Below are 15,711 nucleotides of genomic sequence, written 5' to 3' on the forward strand. Positions count from 1 at the left end.
ATCAGCCTTTTGTTTATGTTGTCTTTATGGAGACATCCATCCTAATGGTCATCTTTTCAAGAGAAGACAGCCATGTGAAACAAATATAAGCAACTGATCTATTGAGGACAACTTAGTGAATTGAGTGCCATTTATATGCCTTCAGCCTGGAATGGAGATGAAAAGCTCAGTGGGAATCTATCTTGTGGTGCAAATACAATCCTTGGCCACAACCAAAACTAAATGTTAGCTTGACTGGATTGGGCAATTAGAGGTCTCCAATCTGCAAATCTTGAGCTATTTCAACTGCTGCTCTGTTTCCTGCATTGATTGTTTGCATGGGAGATGATGACAAAAAAAATTCAGACTCCTTTTAGGGAAACTGGGAACATAAATTGATGCTGAGATCTGTTCTAATTTTGTTTCTCTTAATCAGCCTAACATCATTTGGAATTGTTGTTCAACTTTTCAATCAACTATGGGTTACTACTCCTAATCATCATCAACAACAACAGTTCCATTTTCTGTCAGGGGAAGTCTTGGTGTCATTTGTTCTATCTCAAGTTTTTCACCTGTTGAGTAGGCTCTCCTCCTTTGTAATGACTCTCTCTTTTGCATTAGATATGAGTCTTCTCCTTTCATCAATCTGCATCACATAATACATAGGCTTAACCAACATAATTGTATGAAAACAAATATAAACAGACACTTCTTTCACTCTTCTTGTCAGTTCTCATTAGTCATTCCATCAGTATACTCTGACATTGTTTTCCTATGCTTTCTTACGGTTTATTTGTCCCCTTTGTTGCTTTCTGTGTCCATTATACTTTATAACAGGTGTACTGTGCAGTATAATTGTACAGTACAGTGCAAAGAATTGTGATCACCCAATACTTTGCTTTTGCAGAGAGTGACACTACAAATGAGAATAAGAAGTTTGAGGAAGCCAATGAAGAAGTGCAACTCTTGTCATAGTTCAAAAGAAACTGCAAAAGTGGCCATCACAACCAGAAATAAGTTTGGCCCCTTCCTTCTGATGCAGAATCTCTGTATACTATGCATCATCATATCAACCAGAATAATGCTGTATTTTGTGACTGGAATGTAAATACTTGTGATATGACCAAGCTTCTCTACCCCCCCATCCAATCAAGAACACTAGGAGGTGGATGATTCATCTCCAAGAGCTTTGAATGAGTCTTGTGTCCTGTTTGTGAGTCAAAACAATCTTCTGAAACCTGGAAACACATGTGGCAGGCAGGCCCTTCTCTTCCTTCTATGAAAACTATAAAACTATCAACCATACATTTGGAGGTCCTAAGAATATATATTGAGATTGGTTGTCATGAAATCACCACCAATTCAAACAGCTCTAACTTTATCAGGATCCAAATATATGGGCTTCTCCCCATTCACCAATCACATCTCACATCTCACATTAGTTTGGAGCCATATGCTGCAGAGAGTGGAGGTCAATGAGTTCCAACCCCAACTCAGGAATTCTACCCTCACCTCTTCCTATAAAGCCATAGAAAAATATGATGGATCAAGAAATGCTTTTGGATTCCACAACTCACATGGGATATCATTCAAAATAGAACATATTTAAATCAGACATCATTGGTATTGGATATGCCCTGACCAATGGCAAAGGACAGCTTTGACTTATGAACTTGGATGGGTGAATTGCATTTAATTGGATGTTGGCAGAACATGACTCTGTCCATTGCATGACATTTGACCCCTGATCCTCCAGATCTAGACTTGTTCAAGGTTGTAGATCTCAGCTTTTAACCTGAAAAAAAAAAAACAATTGTTCTTTTTTCTAACTTTCTCATTCTATGATTTAAGTGTACTGAGATTTAGTTCAAAAAAGTGATGTTCTCAAGACTAACAAGAAAATTTCACAGGCATCACTTACCTACTTCATCCATTGGGACAAGATGCAAGTGGTTTACAAATGTGCCCCTTGGACTGCTTTTTCTTGTCTCATGGAAGACCTCAAAGTATCAACCATGTGGCAAAGTGTGCCATGGAAATACTAAAAGACAAACCATGTGTGCCATGGTTGATGATGTTCTTCTTTTCTTATCCAAACTTACTGCAAAGTCTATGCCATTGATGATGGCTGGGCCACAGTGACAATGTCTATTGGACCCAATGGGCACCATAATCTACATCAGATTACCACCAGTGGGAGTAGTCATGTTATTGTCACTTCTCTCCTAGCTTTCAACCATGGAATCAATCTTATTGAGTTCATCACTAGAAAACAAACATAAAGATGGAACTCTGAAAATAACAGCCACCTTTGTTGGATTTCAGCTGCTATAAGAGCATACCTTGGAAATCATTGTAAGATGATATAAGGATTGCTACATGAGCTTACTGGTTAGGATGAGACTGCCTATATCTGAAGTCATAGTCCACATTCAACAGAGTTCTCATCAGAGTAACACGATCTTCTCCATCCAAATACCTAAATCCTCCTCGTGTTCAACCAATCACCACAGAAATATCCACTTGGGTCACAAAATTCTTCCAATCTCTACGCAAAGATATGTAGGATCACAAATTATCTTCGCATCCTCTCCTATGCTCATTTAAATAATCAATTGTAAAATTAGATCTTATGTAGAAAGGTCAAAAATTTGACTGAGAAAATTGATTTGTGAGTGACTGCAGAGCTCGAACAAAGGCATTACGTTTCTGACGCTTATATTTCCAAGCTGTAGCCAATCCAGTGGGTAGGGTCGCAGCTTCCCTTCTATGAAATCTCTATAAATCATGCCTTCATCCATCCCATAACGCCACCCTCTCTTTCTCTCTCTTCCTCCGTCATAATGCTTGGTACGATCTCTTTCTTTCTTTCTTTTTATCTTTTAGCTACTTTGCTACTTCCGACCTTTCATATTTGAGACTTTAAGGTGATGTTTTGTTCAAAGGGAAAAAAGGAAGATGATGCCAGTTTGAGCATACTAATCAACCAAGACGAAACTGCGGTTCATTGGATTACTCAAAGACGGTCCCAAAAACCGAATTTTCCCTATATCTTGAACCTTTTTGAGTTAAAAAGTTGTAGTTTTGGGCATCATTTGACCATATTTTCTGTCTTTTTAGTCTTCGAAAATGCGCTTTTTGCGCACCGACAGCCTAGAGGTCATGGTCCGGTTATCATGCGAACTACCGTTTCTGCTTTGATGAGGCTAAAGGATAAGCTTTGCAATCAATGGTAGCTTCTGCATAATCTAATGCGGTTGGTTTGGTGCTTAGTGCTTTTTCTTTGCTATATGACTGCAGCCTTCGAGCTGGTCTTATCTTTTCTGCTGTAGTTGGCTCCCATTAGTCTCAAAAGATTAGTCCTTTTAGCTGTATCTGATTCTTCGTCAAACCCTAGATGCAGATCCGAGCATCTCTGTTTTTGTTGTGCCAAGTGGCCATGGAGACCTTAATCTATTAATGTGCCTCGAGATGTAATGCCATTTTCTTTGCATTGATCCTCATCAAAATGTACACCAAAAGATTAATATAAGAACAAGGAGGTTTCTGGTTTCATTTCCTTGACCGATGATAACCTTTCGCGAAAAAAATGAAATTTTGTGATTCTTGGAGTTGTATAAGCTTTAGTGCACTAACTTTATAATCTTGCTGGTGCTTTTGGTTTTGGGCTTTTCTATTGCTTATCTTCCTTAGATTATGTTGCTTCATTTGACACTGGACTCTTATACTGTGTCCTCGCATCTTGACTTCTTTTGAGCTTTAGTATTGTCCTCTTCGAAATCGAATACAGTTAGGATATGGACCGTGCTTTTGTTGCCACTTGTGGTGATCAGTTACCTCACTGATTTAATTTCCCAACTGCATTTTGCAGTTCCTGCTGTAGGTTTAAAGCTCTAATTGATGATGACTTTATTTGCTTTTTTATGGATAGTTCGGTGTAGATGTTGTCAATGCTTTTTCATTCCAATAGGAAAAAAGATCGATCAGTTTTTCTTTAAGTATTTCGTTCTTAAGCAGTCTCTCTTCCAGGATTAAGCAATTAGTGGAGCTCTGTGGCATCATATGAGGATGGAGGGCCTGCGAAAACTTCTACTCGTTCTTTTGATCTTAGGATGCAGGGGGACATTGGGAGGAGCCGAGTACTTGAAGTATAAGGACCCCAAACAGCCATTGAATGCTCGAATAAATGATTTACTCAAACGCATGACTCTTGCTGAGAAAATTGGTCAAATGTCACAGATTGAGAGGGAAAATGCAACTGCTGATGTCTTGAAGACTTACTTTATAGGTATAAATGCTTCTTTCTCTTCAAAATCAGAATATGAAAATAGAAAGTGGTTTATTGAGCTGACTATTCTTTGCAGGTAGTGTTCTGAGTGGAGGAGGTAGTGTGCCTGCTCCACAAGCTTCTATTGAGACATGGGTGAATATGGTAAATGGCATGCAAAAGGCTGCTCTCTCTACCCGTTTGGGAATCCCAATAATTTATGGCATTGATGCCGTCCACGGTCACAGCAATGTCTACAAAGCTACCGTGTTTCCTCATAATGTTGGACTTGGAGCCACCAGGCAAGTGTTTTCGTAGTACACATGTTTTTGTCAGAATGTCAGTGCAATTTCTATCTTTCAGCCCTATTTTGGTGAAGATGAGCTAGATAGAACAAGGGAATCCAATTTCATGTGCTCTAGTTATCATTCAATGTGACAAGAGGTGCAGGTTCATGTTGAATGGTGACTGCCTGTCTTTACGCACATTGAGTTGAGAATAAGGTGTTCCAGATTACTGTGCTATAATCACTGGCCACTTGGTTCACAGAAAATAAATGCAGCATGTCCTTTATTTATGCTTGATGTAATGTTAAATGTTTATAAATATATGAGGGAAATCTAGCCACCAAAAGAATTTACAATTCTTCAGCCAACATATTTTGATCAAAATGCAGATACTTTTTGAACTATATCTGTTGCAGTATGGTCAAAATTTTCCTAGGTCTTACAGTTTTCCGATCTTTCATGTTTGACAACTTCCACACCAATGTATGCCTTTGGTCAATGCCTTATTCCACAATTAACAGTCTTTCCCAGAATTGATTAGTAACATCGCAAATGCATTTTTAATTACTTTGCAATTTGTAACTCCTCCAATTGTCATATGGAAGCAAACATTGTTACTAATGCTCGAGATTTTCGGCCTATTAGGCTAAATAATTTCTAATATGTAACCAACAATTTAAATATATTGCCATTGCTCACCCAAAAATGGATCCAATAAATAAATGTGCTTTTAGGTATTGCAGAAAGACTTCAGAATCTTGTCACTGATATTGAATCTGCTTTGACCAGGGATCCAGCACTTGTGAAGAAAATTGGTGCTGCCACTGCTCTTGAAGTTAGAGCGACAGGAATTCCCTATGTGTTTGCTCCATGTGTTGCGGTAATAACTGTATTTGCATTATGCTGATTTTGTAATTCCAAGTAACAGATACATAAACGGATGATGTTATCAAATAATTTCATTTAAAGGATTAATCTTCTTTTAAAATAGAGTTTCTTTTGAGCTTTTACAGGTTTGCAGAGATCCCAGGTGGGGTCGCTGTTATGAAAGCTACAGTGAAGATCCTAAACTTGTTAAAGAAATGACTGAGATTATCCCTGGCTTGCAAGGAGACATTCCAGCAAATTCTCGAAAAGGAGTTCCTTTTGTTGCTGGAAAGTATGGTATTTTTTTGTAGCAATGTGAACAAGTTTAAGATTCTATCAGTGGCCATACGAATCTAGTGAAATGTTTTACTCCCTCCATAAGGAATCACATGCATCTCTTGGAACCTGTTTGCATTCTTATGTTGAAGATGACATCAACATTGCACGATAAGGGTTATTGCTTATTTGCTTCTGAGATTGTCGTGGTTTAACCGTATGTAGATCAGATGAATCTTGTAGATCTGATCAATGCTGCAATTAGCTGATTTACTACAAAGTCCTGTTTTTTCAAGACCGATTTTGGTTAAAAATCTGAATGCCCTCCATATTTGTTGACAGCCCATGTTTTATCCAGAGAAAGTTTTTCAGTATCTCAAATCTCAGATAGTTCAAAGTAATCGAGTTATTATCATAGATAAGCATATTCATGTTTTTGGACAGATCTTTTGCTATTTTATTAATAAGTTAGTTTAAGTGTGTAAAGCACCAAACTCAATGAATGATACTCGATTTTTATAGATTGAGATTAAATGAATGCATTTTTCTTCAATTCCTGCAGGAGAAATGTTGCTGCCTGTGCTAAGCATTATGTTGGTGATGGTGGAACATACAAAGGAATCAATGAAAATAACACCATTATCAGTCAACATGGACTGCTTAGCATTCACATGCCTCCTTACTACAGTGCTGTCATAAAGGGTGTCTCTACAGTGATGGTTTCCTTTTCAAGTTGGAATGGGGTGAAGATGCATGCTAACCATTATCTAGTGACCGACTTTCTCAAAAACAAGCTCCGTTTCAGGGTTAGTGGACCTTCCAATTTAACAACCAGATGCATAAATTTTTGTCATTATGTTGGTCTGCAAGATGTTTAATGGCTTTTATATGTGTTATTTGTTCTTGAAGGGATTTGTAATCTCCGATTGGCAAGGAATTGACAGGATAACTTCCCCACCACATGCAAATTACTCTTATTCAATCCAGGCTGGAATACATGCTGGCATTGACATGGTTTGTTGTTGAGTTTTTTTTATAAATTATTTCCTCTTATACATTTATTTATTTAAACTTGAATTTCCTTATTGATGGCCAAGTACTATATCTCTTGTAGGTAATGATTCCATTTGCCTACACAGAATTCATCAAAGATCTGACCTACCAAGTCCAGAATAATGTAATACCCATGAGCCGAATAAATGATGCTGTACGGAGGATTCTTCGTGTAAAATTCACCGTGGGTCTCTTCGAGAATCCATATGCCGATCCTAGTTTAGCCGATCAGCTCGGGAAGAAGGTTAGCAACTTCCTCAACTTTTATAATCATTCTTGCGGTTAAAAGTTCTATCAATCAGGGACAAATGTAAAATGGCAAAAGGGAACTCAATCATCTACTGTCCAACTTGATATGCGTGTTCGTAAATAGTCAGTCTAACGGTTCCTTTTTTCTTTCAACAGGAACATCGCGATCTGGCTAGGGAAGCCGTGAGGAAATCACTTGTGCTTTTGAAAAATGGGAAGTCTGCCAATGACCCAATGCTCCCTCTTCCAAAGAAGGCAAAGAAAATCCTTGTTGCTGGAAGCCATGCTGACAACTTGGGTTATCAGTGTGGTGGGTGGACAATTACTTGGCAAGGGCTTAGCGGAAACAATAATACGATCGGTAAAAGGATAAAACATGACCTTCCCTTCGCTATCACAATCTTTCATAATAAATAGTCTATACTAACTAATTAAATTATTGTCTCTAACAGGAACCACTGTCCTTGATGCTGTTAAGTCAACGGTCGATCCAAGCACCAAGGTCATTTTTTCTGAGAACCCTGATCCAGAGTTTGTAAAGCAAAGCATGTTCTCCTATGCAATAGTGGTGGTTGGGGAGCATCCATATGCAGAAACCGACGGAGACAATCTAAATCTCACCATTCCCTATCCCGGTCCGAGCGTGATTCAGAACGTGTGCAGCTGCATCAAGTGTGTCGTCATTATAATCTCCGGGAGGCCCGTTGTGATCGAACCATACATCGGCATGATTGATTCCCTGGTGGCAGCATGGCTCCCTGGCACGGAAGGCCAAGGTGTAGCAGATGTTCTCTTTGGTGACTATGGCTTTTCCGGCAAGCTTTCTCGGACATGGTTTAAATCTGTTGAGCAACTCCCTATGAATTTTGATGATCCACATTATGACCCTCTTTTTCCATATGGTTTTGGTCTTACTACAATGCCAAGTAAGGCAAATTAGAAATCACTTTTGGCATTGGGGTCGAAAATGTGTGATCAATAAGAACATCATGTAGCACTTTGATTTGCCTTTCAGAATCAATAAAAGCAAGTTTGTGCTCTTCTTCTATCCACCTCCTTATATGTAAATGTAGGAAAGGTTTTAGATTTCATTGCATGATTCAAGCAATTCTGTTGATGCTATCTTTTGATAAGACCAGAATATACTGTCTCAGATTTAAATGCTCCGTTGTTCTGACAACACACAATGAAGCAAAAAGAAAAGCATGGATATTTGTGGCTGAGGATCTTATATTTAAAGGGTCAAATATATCATATTAAAATCTATGATAAATATGCATACAAATTTACAAGGATATATATGACTGAATCCTTTTGCTTCTTCCCCTCATTGGGATTCTATCCAAACTTCTTATTTTCCACATATGTACCATAGGATCAATCTTCTGTTTCCTATAAACCGTTGGATTGAAATCGAAACTATACAATAATTGGAGACTATCCGACAATACATGGAACGGAACCAACGGGACCTCTGTCAGGATCTCAACGGTCGCGAAATTTGAATTGCCCCGATCTCTACCGTCCATTTCGCACATCTGGACCGTCCGATCCAAGTAAAGAACCATTAAAGCCAAATAAAGCGACTCGGTTGTATCGCAACGCTCATCCCATTTCCCAAATCCCCGTTTCTCTTCCTCCAGATCAGTCTTCTCTTTGGCTTGGCCTTCACGATCCCGTCTTGGAACCTGGCCGCTGCTGCAGAAAATTAGGGTCTTCTTTTCTCGATTCTTTCTTTTGCTTCTGGTTTTCTTCGGGTTAGGATGCCGGCGGTCGTAGAACCTGGGAGCGTCGGCAGCGGAGTTAGGTTTAAAGAGCCCACGGCGGATTCCCTGGCGGCGGAGGTGACAGGGAATTGTGACCGGGGAGGCGCTCTGGGCGGCTTGCCGATGCAGAGGTTCGAGCCGAGGGAAGACCCGTCTTTCTGGAAGGATCACAATGTGCAGGTACTTGAAGGTTCTTGGATTGAAAGTTAGGGTCTTGGAGGCATAGTCGTCGTACACTCTGATTGGTAGAGGAAACAGTAAAAAAAGTATTATTTTTGGCTTAATTTCATCTTTTTCAGTATTAGCTTCTGAAATGCATTATCTGTGAAAATTGGTTTATCTCGTCTGAGGTTACATTCCAATGTTGCTTTTAGTGGAAACAAATGAATTTCTTTACCATATCAGGTTTTCTGAGTTGCTTTTGTTCCATTAAAATCGGTCTGTCTTGTTGTGTTCTCATTTTCTTACTTTAAGTAGGTTGTGATTCGAATTCGGCCACTTAGCAGTTCTGAGATAACCCTGCAAGGACAGAGCAGATGCATCAGACAGGACAGCTGCCAAAAACATTACTTGGATTGGACATTGAGTCTCGTTTCACCTTTGATCTCATTGCTGATGAGCATGTCAGCCGGGTACAAAGTATTTTCACCCTTTTTCTGGTCCTACTCCATTATATCATATCTTTGATAGACTGATGCATTTGGTGCGTAACATGAGAACCTACTCAAAGTGGCTGGTGTCCCAGTGGTTGAGAATTGTGTAGCAGGCTATTACAGCTGTATGTTTGCTTATGGCCAAGTGAGTTCTAGCTATAGCATTTTTAAGTATTTTATTTGTATACAGCTTCTACTGAACTGAACATGTCACGCTTTATTCTTTGTAGGAATTAGAGATAAGAAATTTAGTAACTGATGAGGACGGAGCTGACCGCATGTTGTGAGGCGGCTAAGTAGATGCTAAGTTCTTCTCCCACAGTCACTGAGGCGAGGCGAGGAAGGTTGGCCAAGTGTTGTTTGATTTGTCCGAAAGCTTCCTCACACTGGAGCGTCCACCGAAGGTCATTCGGGTTCTTTAGCGCTCGGAAGAAAGCGAGGCAGCGATAAGTCTTCCATTCAGTCGTTGTAGGTCCTTGATCGTCCGAGGGGTTTGCATATCAATGATCGCTTGGACCTTTTCTGGGTCGACGTCGATTCCTCTTTCGTGTATGATGAATCCGAGGAACCTTCCCGAGTTGACGCCGAAGACACATTTCGTCGGGTTGAGTCGTAGACCATAGCTTCGTAGCGTGGCGAATGTCTCGGTCAAGTCGGCTAGGTGGTCCGTCGGGGCGTGACTTTTCACGATCATGTCGTCAATGTAGACCTCTACGTTTCGCCCTATCTGTTGAGCAAACATTTTGTTTACGGCTCTCTGATAGGTTGCGTCCGCATTCTTTAACCCGAACGACATCACTTTGTAGAAATATACTCTCAGGTTGGTGAGGAAAGCCGTGTGTTCCTGGTCTTCGGGCGCCATTCGGATTTGATTGTAGCTAGAGAAGGCGTCCATGAATGAGAGGTGGGCATGCCCGGCAGTTGCGTCTATGAGCTGGTCGATCCTTGGGAGCGGATAGCAGTCCTTCGGGCATGCACTGTTGAGACTGGTGTAGTCAACACACATCCTCCAGCTCCCATTGTGTTTCTTTATCAGAACTACATTAGACAACCATCGCGGGTACTTGACTTCCTCTATGAAGCCAGCCGCTAGGAGCCGCTCTACTTCTTCGCGAACGACTGTCGCTCTACTTCTTCGCGAACGATTTGTTGCCTATCTGGGGCCTGGGGCCGCGGTTTTTGCTTCACTGGCCGAGCATCAGGTGATATGTTGAGTTGGTGTTGGGCGGCCTTTGGATCTACGCCTGTCATATCAGATGGCGACCAAGTGAAGACCAGCAAGAAGCTGACGAGCTGTTTCTACTCCTCCTCGGGTATTTCCGACCCGACCTTGATGGTCCGGTCCGGGCGATCCTTCATCAATGGCACGTCGCGGGTAGGGGCCGACGGCTCAGGACGCGGGTTCAACCTCTTTTTCTCCCTTGGATCATCCAGGGGCCTGTCAGTCTTCGCCCTTTTGTGCAGGGAAACCGCCGTTAGGTAACACTGCCTGGATTCCCGAGGGCTCCCCCAAACCCCCCCTGTTCCCGCGTGGGTCGGGAACTTCACGATCTTGTGGTAAGTGGAGACCACGGCCCTGATTTTGTTGAGGGTGAGGCGACCAAGAATGTCGTTGTACGTTGTGGAGAGATCCATCACTAAGAAGGTGGACATCACCGTTTTGGTCCTGGGTGGTGTTCCTAGGGTCAGGGGCAAAGTGACGGCCCCCAATGGTGAGATCGAGTCGCCAGTGAATCCAGTGAGCGCCGAGCAGATGGGTTCCAAAGCCTCCTTAGCAAGTCTCAGCTTCTGGAAGGCATCAAGATATAAGCACATCAGCCGAGCTCCACGTTGGCGATTCTAGCCATTATTACGAGCGCGTCATCGTGCTCCTGTCGCTCAGCACCCTCGGGGGGAAATGCGACCCGAGGGTCGGGGCCGCCTCGGGGAGTGTCGTCCTTGGCCGAGCGGGCGTACGCCTTCCTTCCGGACATGCTGATCCTGTCGGACGCCGGGCCGCCTGAGATGACGTTAATGAGGCGCTCAACGGGTCCATCCGGGTGGGGTGACGGATCCCTACCCTGTTGAGCGTACTGACTGAGGTGTCCTCTGCGGCCGAGCTCGTAGATCTGCCGTGACAGCTCGCAGCATTCGTCAGTATCGTGTCCGTTTTGCCGATGGAAGCGACAATACTTGGACTGGTCGGCTAACTCCCGCGGGCTCCTCATCGGGAAGGGGGCCTTGAGCAGCCCCCTTTCCTTTATTTCGAGAAATATCTCCGTTCAGGACGCACCCGAAGAAGGCATGGGAGGCCTTAGCGCGGGAGAATCAGGCTGGTTCAGCTTGTGCCTTGGTGCGAGAGGCAGCTGTCCCCGAGCTGGCTCCGGCCTTTCCCTCTTGTGTTCTTGTCGCTTCCCGGCCATCCAGGCTTCGGCCGCTACGAACTGGTTCGCGCGTTGGAGCATCTCGGGCACCGTAACGGGGGGCCGCTCCACGAGAGACCAGGAAAACCTGGAGGGGCGCAAGCCTATCATGAACGCCTGCATTGACAGGGAGGGGTGAGCGTCCGGCAATTCCCGGATTCTTGTGGCAAAATGATTTATATAAAGGGAGAGGGGCTCGTCCTCCCTCTGGGTGAGTCCGATGAGGAACGCCACGGAAGGCTTCGGCCGCACGTAGGCCACGAAGTGGAGCTCGAAATCCTTGACGAGTTGATCGAATGAAGCGATCGTTGCGGTCTTCAAGCCGTCATACCACGCGAGGGCTAGCCCTCTCAGAGTGGTAGGGAATGCTCTGCATGTCAAGGCATCCGAGGTTCCATATAGCGTCATTTGGGCGCGGAAAGCCGTCACATGATCCATAAGTGTCCAGGGGGGGGAGTCGGAAGCTCGGGGGGACCGCATGGTCCAATATCTCGGGCGTAAACGGGGATCCCCGGCGTATGTCTTCCCCAAACTCCCCCCTTGCCCTGCGGACCTCCTTCTGCATATTGTCGAGCCGCTGGTTGACGAAGCGCAACTGAGCACGCAGGGAATCTGCAGACTCCAAAGGTAATGCCCCGGGCTCCGAGTGGCCTTTCGGGTCGAACATCGCCTGACCCCCTGGTGGGGATGACGGCACCCGAGGCGAAGCAGGGAGCTCCCGAGGCGGTGTGGGAGCCAGACTGGGCGACTCCCGTTGTCGCAACGGTTGGGCAGCCGAGGGGCATGACGGATGGGAAAAAAAGGGAACAATGGATTGCACCATATCGGTCAGTAGTCGGACTTGATGGGTGAGGTCATGGAAGGCTTCGGATTATACGGGCGATGGATCAGTGGGGGCGCCGATGGGTGGTGACAGGCCCGGATCGTTGAATATCCGCCAATAGCGCTCGGGAATAGGGGAGGTTTGGGGGAGCCCTCGGGAATCCAGGCAGTGTTACCTAACGGCGGTTTCCCTGCATAAAAGGGCGAAGACTGACAGGCCCCTGGATGATCCAAGGGAGAAAAAGAGGTCGAACCCGCGTCCTGAGTCGTCGGCCCCTACCCGCGACGCGACGTGCCATTGACGAAGGATCGCCCGGACCGGACCATCAAGGTCGGGTCGGAAATACCCGAGGAGTAGAAACAGCTCGTCAGCTTCTTGCAAGAGAACGCCGACGTCTTCGCTTGGTCGCCATCTGATATGACAGGCGTAGATCCAAAGGCCGCCCAACACCACCTCAACATATCACCTAATGCTCGGCCGGTGAAGCAAAAATCGCGGCCCCTGGCCCCAGATAGGCAACAAGCCGTCCGCGAAGAAGTAGAGCGGCTCCTAGCGGCTGGCTTCATAGAGGAAGTCAAGTACTCGTGATGGTTGTCTAATGTAGTTCTGGTAAAGAAACACAATGGGAGTTGGAGGATGTGTGTTGACTACACCAGTCTCAACCGTGCATGCCCGAAGGACTGCTATCCGCTCCCAAGGATCGACGAGCTCGTTGACGCAACTGTCGGGCATGCCCGCCTCTCATTCATGGACGCCTTCTCTGGCTACAATCAAATCCGAATGGCGCCCGAAAACCAGGAACACACGGCTTTCCTCACCAACCTGGGAGTATATTTCTACAAAGTGATGTCGTTCGGGTTAAAGAATGCGGGTGCAACCTATCAGAGAGCCGTAAATAAAATGTTTGCTCAACAGACAAGGCGAAACGTAGAGGTCTATGTTGACGACATGATCGTGAAAAGTCACGCCCCGGTGGACCACCTAGCCGACTTGACCGAGACATTCGCCACGCTACGAAGTTATAGTCTACGACTCAACCCTGCGAAATGTGGCTTCAGCGTCAACTCGGGAAGGTTCCTCGGATTCATCAGACACGAAAGAGGAATCGACGTCGACCCAGAAAAGGTCCAAGCGATCATTGATATGCAAACCCCTCGGACGATCAAGGACCTACAGCGACTGAATGGAAGACTTGCTGCCTTATCCCGGTTTCTGTCCCGGTCGGGCGATCGCTGCCTCGCTTTCTTCCGAGCGCTAAAGAACCTGAAGGACCTTCGGTGGACGCCCCAGTGTGAGGAAGCTTTCGGACAAATCAAACAACACTTGGCCAACCTTCCTCGCCTCGCCTCAGTGACTGTTGGAGAAGAACTTAGCATCTACTTAGCCGCCTCACAACATGCGGTCAGCTCCGTCCTCATCAAAGAAACCTCCGGCGAGCAATTACCGGTCTACTACGTCAACCATGTCCTGAATGGACCTGAGGAGCGATATCCACCAATTGAGAAGCTTGCTCTGGCGCTCGTACTGGCGGCCCGGAGCTTCCAAACCCACTCGGTCAAGGTAATCACCGACCAACCCCTCAGGCAGGTGTTATCAAAATTTGACGTTGCAGGTCGGCTCCTCGAGTGGTCGGTGGAGCTTGGAGAGTTCCACATACATTACGCATCAAGAACCGCCGTTAAAGCACAGGCGATGGCCGACTTTATCTCGGAACTCGCCCAGACTGAAGGACAGGCTTCCAGCCAACCCGGAGAAGCTTGGATCCTACAAGTAGACGGCTCGTCCGCTTCGACCGGGGCCGGTGCGGGACTAGTTCTATCAGCCCCCGACAGGCGTTCGTTCGAGCGTGCCCTCCGCTTCGGGTTCCACGCGACCAATAACAAAGCCGAATATGAGGCACTCCTAGCGGGACTCAAGTTATCCCGTGAAATGCAGGTGGATGCCATCAACGTCCTCACCGACTCACAGCTAGTGGCCGAGCAACTCAACGGTGGGTACGAGGCCAGGGAACCCGCCATGGCGAAGTACCTTGCAGAGGTAAAAAGCATAGCCTCCAATTTCTCTCATTATACGATATCCAGAGTGTCGCGATGCCGGAACGAGCGAGCCGACGAGTTGGCTAAGTTGGCCTCAAAATCAACTTCCAGCGCCCACCTCGAGATCGAGGAGCTCCCCTCTCGCGCCATCTCGGTCTCATCTGTGTCTACGACCGACACTCGAGCCACATGGGTGGAGGAGATGCTGCGCTACAAACGCGATGGGATCCTTCCCGTCGACGAGGCTTCGGCTTGGCGCATCCGCCGAACGCAAGCATGGTACTCCGAGGCAAACGGACGGCTTTATAAGCGGTCCTTCTCTCACTCGCTTCTGCGATGCCTCGGGCCAGAAGAGGCATTGACGGTTTTGGCCGAGGTCCATGAAGGGATTTGTGGAGAGCATATTGTCGGGCGGACCTTGGCCTACAAAATCCTTCGCCAAGGGTACTATTGGCCCACCATGGTCCGAGACTAATTGCTTGCCTTAATCGTAGTTAGAACATTAATTGAGTTAGGATTGGGAGGTGATCCCACTAACTCAGTTAGGGCCCAACTGGGCCCTTAACATGGCTGAATTGGGCCGGATTGGACAGCCCATTCAGCACCTGAAACCACAGCCGGCGGTGGCATCGCCTGGTGACCCAGTCTCCCAAGCGGTCTGGGCGGTGGTACCATCGACAGTTAATGTTATCAGGTGGTGGTACGACCAATACCTCAAAATCCGGGGATGTGACACTTTTTGTCTCCAATTTTAAAGTCATTGGGGCCTATAAATACCCCACCATTTTCTGCATGAAAGGACACAAAAGTGTTTAATATATTCTTGAATCTTTGGGGTGTTAAGTGTTGTAAATGTGAGAAAGAGTCCTCCCCTCCCTCTCTTAGCTTTGTAAACATCCAAGAAAGAGGAGTGAGGCTTGTAAGGGTTATCTCATAAACCCGGCAAAATGAAAAACGAGCTATAAAAGGTGGTTGGTCTTCGCCTAGTAAAGGAAGGCTATTAGTGGACGCTGGTAACCTCGACGGATGAGGAATCGGAAGTGGACATAGGTC

General features: G+C 45.4%; 2 protein-coding genes across 7 annotated transcripts; one reads left to right on the forward strand and one right to left on the reverse strand.

Annotated features, from left to right (window-relative positions):
- Nucleotides 1-2,674: 2,674 nt before the first annotated feature.
- Nucleotides 2,675-8,026, forward strand: LOC103984290 (uncharacterized). Of its 6 annotated transcripts, none has more exons than XM_009401762.3 (11): nucleotides 2,949-3,004; nucleotides 3,100-3,235; nucleotides 4,009-4,267; nucleotides 4,344-4,548; nucleotides 5,323-5,413; nucleotides 5,547-5,692; nucleotides 6,239-6,482; nucleotides 6,586-6,690; nucleotides 6,791-6,973; nucleotides 7,135-7,339; nucleotides 7,431-8,026. In XM_009401762.3, exons 3-11 carry the CDS (start codon nucleotides 4,042-4,044, stop codon nucleotides 7,916-7,918), a joined length of 1,893 nt encoding a protein of 630 aa, XP_009400037.2. In that variant the 5' UTR covers nucleotides 2,949-3,004; nucleotides 3,100-3,235; nucleotides 4,009-4,041; the 3' UTR covers nucleotides 7,919-8,026. The 6 variants fall into 6 exon arrangements, with proteins under 6 accessions (XP_009400035.2, XP_018681784.2, XP_064964391.1 ...); XM_065108320.1 differs by having other exon boundaries at nucleotides 3,100-3,211; XM_009401760.3 differs by lacking the exons at nucleotides 2,949-3,004; nucleotides 3,100-3,235 and adding an exon at nucleotides 2,675-2,829.
- Nucleotides 8,027-11,211: 3,185 nt separating this feature from the next.
- LOC135613233 (uncharacterized) lies at nucleotides 11,212-11,604 on the reverse strand. The gene has a single exon (XM_065110333.1). It carries the CDS (start codon nucleotides 11,602-11,604, stop codon nucleotides 11,212-11,214), a length of 393 nt encoding a protein of 130 aa, XP_064966405.1.
- Nucleotides 11,605-15,711: the final 4,107 nt, after the last annotated feature.

The sequence above is a fragment of the Musa acuminata genome, chromosome BXJ2-5, assembly GCF_036884655.1.
Source record: "Musa acuminata AAA Group cultivar baxijiao chromosome BXJ2-5, Cavendish_Baxijiao_AAA, whole genome shotgun sequence".
Taxonomy (NCBI): Eukaryota; Viridiplantae; Streptophyta; class Magnoliopsida; order Zingiberales; family Musaceae; genus Musa; species Musa acuminata.